Source organism: Ctenopharyngodon idella, chromosome 8, assembly GCF_019924925.1.
Source record: "Ctenopharyngodon idella isolate HZGC_01 chromosome 8, HZGC01, whole genome shotgun sequence".
In the NCBI taxonomy this organism is placed as follows: Eukaryota; Metazoa; Chordata; class Actinopteri; order Cypriniformes; family Xenocyprididae; genus Ctenopharyngodon; species Ctenopharyngodon idella.
In genome coordinates this window covers 17,749,015-17,760,592 of record NC_067227.1, presented here as the reverse complement: position 1 = coordinate 17,760,592, position 11,578 = coordinate 17,749,015, and the positions used below count along the sequence as shown (strand labels likewise).

General features: G+C 38.6%; 1 protein-coding gene across 2 annotated transcripts; it reads right to left on the bottom strand.

Annotated features, from left to right (window-relative positions):
• Positions 1-16: 16 nt before the first annotated feature.
• Positions 17-11,342, bottom strand: ifrd2 (interferon-related developmental regulator 2). 2 transcript variants are annotated; one of them, XM_051903796.1, is made up of 13 exons: positions 10,906-11,342; positions 9,556-9,615; positions 6,832-6,945; positions 6,631-6,712; positions 6,421-6,545; positions 4,492-4,649; positions 4,342-4,395; positions 4,064-4,242; positions 1,903-2,011; positions 1,693-1,827; positions 1,389-1,517; positions 1,132-1,224; positions 17-925 (listed from the first exon to the last, which is right to left on the bottom strand). In XM_051903796.1, exons 1-13 carry the CDS (start codon positions 10,952-10,954, stop codon positions 845-847), a joined length of 1,368 nt encoding a protein of 455 aa, XP_051759756.1. In that variant the 5' UTR covers positions 10,955-11,342; the 3' UTR covers positions 17-844. The 2 variants fall into 2 exon arrangements, with proteins under 2 accessions (XP_051759756.1, XP_051759758.1); XM_051903798.1 differs by lacking the exon at positions 9,556-9,615 and having other exon boundaries at positions 10,906-11,341.
• Between the last annotated feature and the right edge of the window lie 236 nt (positions 11,343-11,578).

Genomic DNA, 11,578 nt, shown 5'->3' with positions numbered 1-11,578 from the left:
TCTCAACTCTGAAAAGGATAATTACATAATTTATTTCTCTTCGAAAATCCAGCTGTTGCATACATAAGCTTCAAAAAAAAAAAAAAAAAAAAAAAAAAAAAAAATGGATGAAGGTAGCTTTTGATATTTAGAAACAAATTCAATCAAATGTTGGAAGCATGATCTAAACAGGCAAAAATAAGCAAGCTTGGGGTTCAGGGTGTAAGAATCTTAATCGACTGTCACACTTGCAACCAATAATAAAAACAAAAAAATACACACTTTTTCAGCAGATGACTATGATGTAAAACATGGTTGATTTAGTGGCAGTGAGAGAGGTTTAACAAAACTGTCTACACTAACTCTGTAAACCTGCAGTCCAAGATGTATTTTCAGTTGTTTGCATCATGAGATCATAGGTGCATCAGTATAGTCCATTTATAAAATGCATATAGAAAAACTACAAAGAATTCATTTTTCTTGGCATCTTTCCTTGTTGCAGAGCTGTAAAAAGTTGATGTTTCAGTGATAAAAATTCTCTTTTTCCCAAAAACTCTTGAGGAGGTAAAACAGGTTTCAACAGAAAAGCTGAATACAGCCTTACAAAAGGTTGTTATAAAGATACAATATTTCATGTTGTTTAATTGCAGGATTCCTAGCTATCACACACTGTGATGTTAAATAAAAACACCGCATACACACGTGCACACACCCGGCCTTTCACGCTCGCACACAGGCAGACATACAGTCAGTCACGCGCACATTGTGTCAAGTCTCTGGCTTGGCAGTATGTCAAAGTATAATTTCAAGTGAGCAGAGGGAATTTTAAGGATGTAGTGTTTCTCTCTCTGTGTTGCCTTCATCCTCACATCACATCTGCACGTTTGTCCCTCACTTTGTTCCTCAATTTAGTCCGAGCTTTGAACGCAGCAGAGTTAAACAGATGCTGTGAAGAGACAAGCCAAGGTTACATGAATATGTGAGCAAAAACTTAAAATAAAGGGTGCTGCTTTCATTTGCATGAATTATCTTGGCAGACAGTTCACAAAATCAACTGAATCTGAGTTTACTCTGCAAACTAATACCTTTTATTATGTCAGTGTCACTTTGCGTGCTTTATTACATTAATAAATGAAAAGGTGAAAGATTTACCCTCTCTGTGCGGGAGATCCTGCTGGCTTTAACAGATGCATCCAGGATGAGAGGAGGTCCAAGTCCAAAAATATCCCTCAGCAAAGGATTAAACTACACAAACAGATACAAAAAATCTTTATAATACACACTTTATAGCAGTGGTCCTCAACCAGGGGCCCTGGGGCACACTAGGGAAGCTCAGCAAACTTAACTTATTCTCCAGTACTACATAGTGTTAAGTATGCCCACAGTGAATTGCAATTGGTCCTCCTCACCTGTAGGTGGTGTCTGACTCCAGACTCGAGCACCTCCTTAAAGGCATCATAAATCCTGCGGCGCATCCAGCCATCGATGTAGATGGCCTCAATCCCAAACTGGATCTTCTCCTCTGTGAAATCTTCATTCTGAAAATGGGAGGGAATGATTGGTCTGGTGTATGTAAATTTTAAAAACCATAATCATCTATGACAGTCCTGGATCAACCCGGATAATTAGCACAGTATGCAGTGTTGCTATAAAATATATGTAATTAACTGTTATTTAAAGCTAAAAAAGCCTCAGTTGCGGCTCTCCTTTCACCTCAATGTAGTGCAGCACTTCTCTGAAGATTGAGCGCTGTTTCCTGCGGTCGTTTTTAGCACGATGTTTGTTTCCGTCAGTCGCTAGACTCTTTAGACTGTCACACAATGCATCGCAGTCCTCATACTCGAACTCCTGAGACACAACACATATTATGTACGCTGCCATCATCCTGACACTCAAACCTATTCAACACTACACAATACACACCTGATCGATGTCACGGCCCAGTTCATACAGCAGAGCGATAGTCTCTCCCACAGCAATCCTGAAGTTCACCTCGCTGCTTTCTAAACACGCATGCAGACGTGGCAAGTGGCTGAAATACAGACAAAGAGAAAGATCATATTACAGACAAATTGGACTATCTGTACTCTATCTGGGTGTTGTCACATGGCTTTTTATTCACCCTGATAAAAGAATTACATAAAAACCTTGGAGACATTATTATAACGTGTTTAGTATTCACTTTGGCTTAGATTTTAGACCTGCTTTGGATTGTGGCTTTGTAACAACAAAACACTATCCCATCTCACTATACTGTTATCCTTTCAGTGACAGAGCAACAGAGGGAGCTCATGGACAGGAAACGAGTTAACCGGAGTATATGTAAAACGCTCGCTGGTGTCTGAAAGTGAGTTTTGATATGAAAAATGTTTTAAATGTTGAGGTTAGCTGGTAGCCTGATATGAAAACATGGGACATGAGCAGCGGTGTCCTCTTCTGATTCAGATAAACTTTTTCTTTGTTCATGACCACTCCCTTAAGCCCCAGTTGGCCCGCTTTGGACCAAAGTATTTGGCAGGCCAAAAACCCCTGGCCGTTGGCCCTGAGGAGGCCTGATCAAGCCCCAGAGTGACAGTGGAAACGCAACTGTCCCTGGCACACACTAGCATGCTCACTTCTGGCCCAACAGTGGAAACACGGCTAATGTGGTTCAGGATACATGCAGTTTTTAAAATCAAATATAAGTTAATACCATATGCCCCAACAAAACAAACCTATAAAATCTAAAAATAAATCTTGTATTCTTTTAATTATTTAAACAGGTTTCGTCACATATTTAATGAGGAGTTAATACTGCTTATCAGCAAAACAAGTTTAAAATACTCAAAATATGTTTTATTTAATAAATACATATGTATTGACATGGGTTGATTCATATGGGTTGGTATACATGTACTGAAAATAAATGAACTAATATATGAATACATATAAATTAGAGGTCAATTGATATTGGATTTTGCTGACAGAATAATTTTGTCTTTAAATAAAGGTAATAAACAGACAAAATGTATATATTCTGTGTGTTAAATAATGTTCTTAGACTTTCCTGCATGTGATGGTGTGGCACAGAGAGAAGCCACAAGAGATGAATTAAAAACCAAATACAGTTTATTGTGAAAACAGAATACCAATAATAACCAGAAAAAAAATAAGATTTTAAAGGGTTAGTTCACCCAAAAAGTAAAATAATATCATTTATTACTCACCCTCATGTCATTCCACACCTGTAAGACCTTCATTCACCTTCGGAACACAAATTAAGGTATTTTTGATGAACTCCGATGGCTCAGTGAGGCCTGCATTCACAGCAATGACATTTCCTCTCTCAAGATCCATAAAGGTACTAAAAACATATTTAAAACAGTTCATGCGAGTTCAGTAGTTCTACCTTAATATTATAAAGTGACAAGAATATTTTTGTGCGCCAAAAAAAACGACTTTTCAGCAATATAGTGATGAGCCGAAAGTCACGTGATTTCAGCAGTTTAGCCATTTGAGAAGAGATCCGAGTCACTGATTTGATTCGTAAAGCTCCGAAGCAGTGTTTTGAAGTATTGTTGAAAAGTCGTTATTTTGTTTTTTTTGGCGCACAAAAAGTATTCTCGTCGCTTTATAATATTAAGGTAGAACTACTGTACTCACATGAACTGTTTCAAATATGTTTTTAGTACCTTTATGGATCTTGAGAGAGGAAATGTCATTGCTTTGAATGCAGGCCTCACTGAGCCATCGGATTTAATCAAAAATATCTTAATTTGTGTTCCGAAGATGATTGAAGGTCTTACGGATGTGGAACGGCATGAGGGTGAGTAATAAATTACATTATTTTCATTTTTGGGTAAACTAACCCTTTAAGCATAATGCTGGTCTTTTAATTATAAAAAAAGCCTGAAATACACAGGGACTCTTATTTTTAAATGTCTTTGTAGCTGTTTATTCCACCTTACAGCTGCCTATTCAAAAAGGGAGCTAAAACATGCACTCTTACAACCATCTACAACATATTACAATATAAAAGGACCTGCGGGAACCCTGGTTATTGTTAAGTTTGTAGAGTTTGTGCACAGATGAGAGTCAAACTCACTGGTTGAGAATGGTGTCGATGCGTGACGCAGGGCAGAGGGTGCAGAGCAGAGCCCAAGCCTGTAGGGCAGCGCTGTGAAGCGCAGGGGTCCCAGTTTTGACAGAGGGCAGAGTGCCATCACCCAGGGGATATGCACCTACAAACACACTCTCCAAATTTCCAAGAGATTTTAGAAGGTCCTTAAAAAAAAAAACACAGGAGAAAAAAAGACAGCTGATACTTCTACAAACACGCAGATCAATAAATATTCTTATGCATTTTACAAGACTTGATCATACCTCTGCATCTTCTGAGGCAGACACATAGCAGCACATACCCAGAGCTCGAGCGCACTGACAAAAGGTAGAGATACAAGTAAACAATTACATTATTGAAGTCAATGTAATAGATCTAATATGAGTTTATGGACATTTTGTGGCAACACTCACACTCTGTCGAGCTGATAGGCTGGCACAGCTGTCAATCAGGATGGTGCTGAGGATGGGGCGGAGCATCTTAAAGCCCTCCTCGCCTTCAACCCCACCCCCGAGCTGCACACACAAGAGAGCACCCACTGTTGCAGCAGCCGCCTGCTCCTCTCCTCCACCTAGAGGAAACGAGGCTTTATCTAGTAAGACAACCCAGTTCATTTGCCAAGTGAGAGAAACAACAGATATATGTCCATGTGCAGCTTGGGATTTCTCACCACATAAATAATCACACACTCCAAACATCAGTACCAAAAAAAGCTTCTTTAGCAGAGATGCCCAAACCAGGGACTGCGGACCAAATTTGGCCCGAGATGGCCTTTGATTTGGCCCACTATGTCATATCACGAGGTGGGAATTGAATAATTTTTTTTGTTTTACATTTTACATTTCAAGTTAAGTATATAAGAGAATTTTATATAATAAAAATAAAAATATATGAGACCCGTGCTGTCAAAATGAGTCGGAACGTGCACAGGCTAATTTCGAGTCACAGGCAAAACAAGTGGAAAAAAAAAAAAAAAAAAAAAAAAGTCAATTCTGGTCAAATTTGCCTCGATGGCATGAGTCTGAACCAGTGAAATGTGATTTTCAAACTAACTCATGCTGATGTAAACAAAATGATCCTACTCGCGCTGACTGACAGATCCGAAACGTGCGCACAAAGACGCTGCGATCCCAATATACACAATATACTCTCATTTTATTAGAGAGAAGCAGTCGAGCAACAGGAGGATCTACATACTGTAAGTGTTTTTGTGTTATTTCTAGTTTGATTTTAGTGCTGTGTAGTTGCTAGGAAGTTTGTTTACTGTATTCAAGTGGCAAGTCGCGTTTGTTCTCGTTTCGATCCGAGTCAGTAAGGTGTTGCCAAAGCCAGCTTATAGTACTTAAACAGTTGTAATTTAGCATTTATTAGAGAGAAGCAGTCAAGCAACATGAGGATCCATAACGTTAACCGTTATGTCTTAAGTGAACATTTTTTTAACTGTTGGGAAAAACATCTGTTGCGTAACATTATATTGAATCCATGTGAGACAGTAGGCTGTCCGTTTCATTAATGTTAATCAAACAGTTGTGGAATTGTGGAATATTTGAATATATATTTCTTCCTATAGACATGGGTTTTGACTTGGTTTGTGCCAAATTTGGTGGTATTACCAGGGATTTTAAGGTATGGTTGCTAGGTGATTTTGTTTTGGAACCTTCAGAAAACTTTAAATCGATTTTTCTTAAAATTGACTTTGCTGACTCAGTCGACTTCGAACAGGTGTAGCGCAGTCATTTTTTGTCAGATTCCAACAAATCATACATCATTTTGAAGGTTTTTAATAGAGAATGTGAAAATAACTAATATATAATCTTTATATATTATTATATAATCTTTATATAAAAATTTTATATAATATAGCTGGATAAAATGCAACATTTATCTTTTACCAACTGTCCTCAATAAATTTTGATTTTTGGCCCTTCGTAGATATTAAAACTACAGTTAGCTTTTGGATGAAGTGTGTTAATAACTTTCTAATATCTTCAGAATGTAAGAGCAAGCAGTCTGGTTTAACTTTGTTTTATTAGATCAAAACGCATGTTAATTATGTTTTTAATTATATAAATAGTTTATCTTTTGTGAATAAGTACAAGCACTGTAAAAAGGAAAAATATATAAAAATAATGTAATATAAAAAAAAAAAAATTATCCTTACAGTGCACGTTCCACTAATTCACAAAAGATAAACAACTGTTTATATAAAACAATAAATAAAATTTAAATTGATAATTAAAAACCATGAAACATGAGTTTTGATCTAATAAAACATATTACCAAAGATATATTAAAGCAAACCCTAAAAACATACAGACACAAAACTGAGTCCTAATTCCAACCTTTCCTCAAGCTCCTCTCCAGACAGTCACTGATGGTGAAACGTCTCTCTAACAGGAATTCATACAGGACTCTGGAGGAAAAGGCCAAGCGCAGACTTTCTAATGCAGCCAGACGGGTCTTAGCACTGAGAAACATAAAACAACAGCGTGAAACAGCAGCAGAGCTTATATGCTTTTCAGTAACTGTGTGATTTCAAAACATATTGGTACCTTTTGTCCATCAGATTGTCGATGCATTGCCTCAGTTTGTCTTCTGTTTCTTCCTGAGCAGTTTGTTCATCTACCGCCTCACCTGCACAGCACAGAGTGTGTCAGTGTGTGGATGTTCTTTTTTTTTTTATCTGTATGTTAGTGGCAATACATAACTGTGATAAAGTTTGTGCATTTATGCAACTGTAACTTTGCACGTACCTGTGCTCTCCTCTATGACAGATGCGCTCTCACTGGCACTGCTGTAGTGACTGAGAACATCAGACGCTAAATCATCATCACTCACACCAGTCTCGCCTCTCACCCCATTCCTCCCTGAAACAGACAGAGATAGACAAGATGAAGAGATGCACATTGAACATTAGTTTAGTGGTTTAAATAAATAAAAGAGGGAAGACAGAAGGGAATGACCGTAGGTTAGGCGAATGGATGGGTCAGAGTGATCATGTGTGTTTCAGCTGTGATGTATCTAAACCAAATTGAGCTGAACAAAGGTGCAACACTCACTCTTAAGAGCTCAAACTTTGTTACTTAAAAAGCACCTTTGTTCAGCTCAATTGAATTTTGATTTTCGGTTGCACCTCCTCTTGTATTGGTAGAGCACCTTTTTTCACATCCGTTACATGTACCTAAACCAAAGCCAAGATGATTCACTTTAGCTCTCAGACGCGCATGTAGGATTGCAAAACCGGTCCGTGGCCTTTGTTTTAATAATCTACAGAGTGTCCCGTTGACTTTAAATTGAACTTTTGACAAAGTGTGAACAGTCTGACTATATAGGCAACCAAAAGAAAAGCCCCCCTTTTTCACTCTCACATATAAACTCAGCAACCCCACATTCAAGAAACAGAGCTCTAATTTAGGCCAAATTTCAATGTGGCCTCTCTCAAACACACACAATGGCCCACATGTTTTCCCTGAGGTACCAGCAGACCTTTAGTTCATAACATGGAAGTGTCAAGCCTTGTTTACACTGCACGCGTCTGCGGCGCGTTACGGCTCCGGCAAGGTTTTGTTCCGTCCTCTACACGGTGTCAACTCACACTAGAAGCATTTCAGAAGCGAAGCGGCTGGATTCGCAAGACCACAAGATTTGCCTGTCTGACTTTTTTTTCTTGATTTTTTCGTGGTTTTAATGGCTAAATGGTTATATTTTGTCCGGTTTAATTGTGTTTATTGCTATGCCATACTTTATTTTGCTGTAGCCTACAGATGAAGTTAATACACTTGAAAGTCCAGTTATGGATGACAAGAACAAAAAAGTTTTTCAACTTTGAATCTCTTGTCTTCAGTTTCTGGCCTCCTAGTGATGTGAAATATGAGCGGGAGTTTACACAGGGTGATTATTTTGACTTTATTTTGTATTTGAGCTGAGCGTCTTAGACACGGCGTCCGTCAAAAATAGGTGAGGCGCCTATCTTTAGCGAAGTGAGCCGCTTCTGGGATGCTTCTGAAACGTGCCGCGGTGTGGCTGGTGTAAACACAAGCATTGACTAGGGTGGCCACGGATCAGCTCCGGTAGCCACGTCGCAGCCGTAACGCAGTAACATCATAACACTTCGTTTACGAAGTGTGCAGTGTAAATAAGGGGTCAATCACAGAATTGATGATTTGTAAATGGTATGTTTAAAAAAATGAACTAAAATGGAGTGAATAAAACCATGTATCAATAATCCAGGCAGACAGAGATTAAAATGGAGATATCCTCAGGGACTCCATCCTCTTTAAATCAATGGCTATCTCTCTGCACTGATCCACTCTGGATCAAGAATCTACTGAATCAGGCTAATCTCTGAAAGGCAGGTCCATGCAGTTCATACTCAAAAGAAAGATTCAATCAAACCACTTGAAACTATTATTTATCTGAATTTTAACCTGCTTTACTAGATATTGTCTAAAGTGATATGGTTAGTTTGATTTAATCATGATTTATCTTGATTAGTCTGATTTCCTTGGGAGTATTTTAGTGAAGATATTACTCATTTAAGTTGGTCTGCTTAATGTACATAAAACAACTATTCGAAAGTTTGGGGTTGGTAAGATTTTCCTAATGTTTTTCACTAAGTCTCTTGTGGCCAGACTGTGAGCATAATAAAAGAAATAGCTCATCAATATCAACATGACACCTCAATAGACTTTGAAATGGTAGTGTATTAACTGCTGTACTAATACATGCATCAGCATAACAAGACATCAGAGCAGCAGGAATGAGATGGGAAGCAGCAGTGCATTCAGCATAGGATGGATGCCATGTGGAGTAGGAGGGCAGAATGTTTGGGAATTGATGGAAAACACATCTGAGACAATCCACAATAGCTCAGACTTTGCAAGTCAAATTGTGGACAGAAATGGTTAGTCCAAATATTTTGACTTGAGTTCCAGAACTTTCCAGAAGCTTCATCATGTAGTGGAGCTGAAGCTGCAACAGACTAGACACATGTGATTCCCAACCAGGGGTCTGTGTAGCCCAGGGGGTCCTTTGATATTTAAATTCCACCACTGAAAAAGTGCAAATGACTACTTTTGTTAATTATCCCATGATTGCCTGAAGAGCAGTCGAAACTCGTGAAGGATTAGCTGCCTTATTAGAGAAGAAGCTAATTATATAAGATAATTTCCAGTAGTTAAAGGAACATTTCTTGCTTGGAACTAATAAAAAAAAAATAGTTGACCTTTACTGATGTGGCTGTACAATAGACCAAAAAAAATAAAAAATATTGGGAAACACTGGTCTATAGGTCTGCTTTAACAAGAAAGCAGAAGTGATAGAAGCTTGTGGGGAATTTTGGTTCTCAAGTCATGAAAGGCATTAAAGAAATGAGAGAAGATGTAAACAAATGCACATGAATGGATATTCACATGCTGTTCATTAAACATTAATGGGGTGAGAGGCATGAGGTCACAATCAAGATCAGGTCACGCTACCTGGTCGTGACAGGGCAGTTTTTGACAACTGCAGCTGAAGCACTTCCTGTCGAAGTGAGCCTGCTCACAGTGAACAGGAGGAAGAGACAGATTAAACTACACACAGATCTAATCTGAGATCAGTTTGACATTACAACTTTAACTGTAGGACAAGGTCAGCTGACACTGAAAAGTTACTATTGCAGAATGAAGTGCAATAGTGAAATGACTTCCCAAATCTTTCAAAATTACAACCCTGTTAAAAAAAACAAAAAAAAAAAAAACACCTAAAATGGTGTGCTGGTCTCCCACCTCCTCATACATACTCTGGTTAGCTGGTTTTAGGTCATTTTTCAGCTGATAAGGATGAGAATTCACCTTGTCCACCAGCTATCTACAAACAACAATCTTAAAGCAGCAAAGACCAGCAAACCATCATAGATTACTTTAACCTGTTTGTGTGTGTGTGGTGTTGTTTGTTTGTATTTTTCAGCAGGACAATCACACAGAAATTCAATCAGATGATTTCACAACATCCAAACAAAACTATTCAGCACTCGTTGTAGTCAATTCTGTCACAAGAGAGACCAGTATTTGCCATGCCTGCATTTACCGGGTGACGCCACGCGAGTATCATCAAACCCTGGATCTGGTTTGACTGGCGGTACACACGCACGCGTCGTACTGACGATGCACGTGATGCTGATCTGCACGCGAACTTAACAAAAACTTGTTTTATTTTTTTTAAAACGAAAAAAAAAAAAAAACTGTTGTTTGAGACGAATGGATGACTGTTTAATTAAAAGCGTTCTGTAATACAGCTCGGGTGAGTGGTCCTGTAAGGCCCGGTTTTCGCGGCTCCGTGACACTTGGGCTAAATATACACGAGCTGGCATGAGCTTCACCTGTCATGCTGCAGTCTGAATAACCCTGACAGTCAATCACTTTGCTTCTATCCTTAATGCTTAGGTAAAGGGCAAACAGTCATTGTTAAATATTTAGCTCATTATTATTAGTTAATAACTGTATTTATTCGTTTTTGTTTAGTAATTCAAGTTTAGAAGGCTGGCTCTTGAAATGAAGCTAAACTGTAAATGGTTGCAGCCACATCAACAAGACTAAATCAAAGCTACGTGAAGAACGTAATGCCTGATAATACAGTGAATGAATATACCTCATCATTTCAACATTTTGGCTAAAAATCTGAAAGGAAAGACAAACTCCAGACTAGTTTCCAGCTGGTCATTTTGTCACCCAAACAAACATGGCGTGTACATCTTACCCTATTTTACATGTAGATTGCTTAGTGATATTTTGCTATGTGATTGTATTTATACTGCCTATGACAGCAGCAGGAGGTGTTAAACTCACCCTTACTCGAACTGTTCCCACTGCGTTTTCCCTTTTTGCTTCGTGGCATGCTGACAGCCGCTCCAAACACCAAAGCCGAAAGAAAACAGATTATAAAGAATAACACACTATAGACAGTGATCTGTTTATAAACAATCCCAGCCGAGAAATCCTTTCCAGAGGATCAAAATACTGTGATCTGTGTAGTTTGGCCCCACGTTTCAAGCACCACAATGTAAGGTGCGCCGCGCACCGAAATCAAAATTCTTATAATTCTATTTTAGTTTTAGTATTTATTATCTATGGTTGTCCCCGGGTAACCGATATCTAATGCCAGGTTGTGATGGTAAATGTTTTTGGAAATGTTTAGGACGGAGTATCGTGCACGTTGCTGCTTCAGATTCCACCATCTTCCCATCGGTAACTGCTCGAACACCCGGCACGCTCCTCCTCTACGGCTCACACAGCAGCAGGGCATTGTGGGTAATGCAGTTCGCTGTAGAAATACCGACTGACGGCCTCTGCCAGAGAGGTAAAATTGAGAACTACAATTCCAACAATGATCAGCTATTCAGAAATGTTTGGATTGCACAGTCTGCAGAAAAGTTACAGCTTTATAAACTTTTTTTTCTGCTTGAAAACAATTAAGACGCTAATCAGAACTGTCAGTATACCCTGACTTTTATGGTTTTAT

Coding starts and splice junctions, on each gene's coding strand:
- ifrd2 (XM_051903796.1), bottom strand. CDS start 10,954: ATGCCACGAAGCAAAAAGGGAAAACGCAGTGGGAACAGTTCGAGTAAG. Junction 6,946..9,555: donor AACTGCCCTGTCACGACCAG/GTAGCGTGACCT, acceptor TGTCTGTTTCAG/GGAGGAATGGGGTGAGAGGC. Junction 1,225..1,388: donor GAGTCAGACACCACCTACAG/GTGAGGAGGACC, acceptor CTGTTTGTGTAG/TTTAATCCTTTGCTGAGGGA.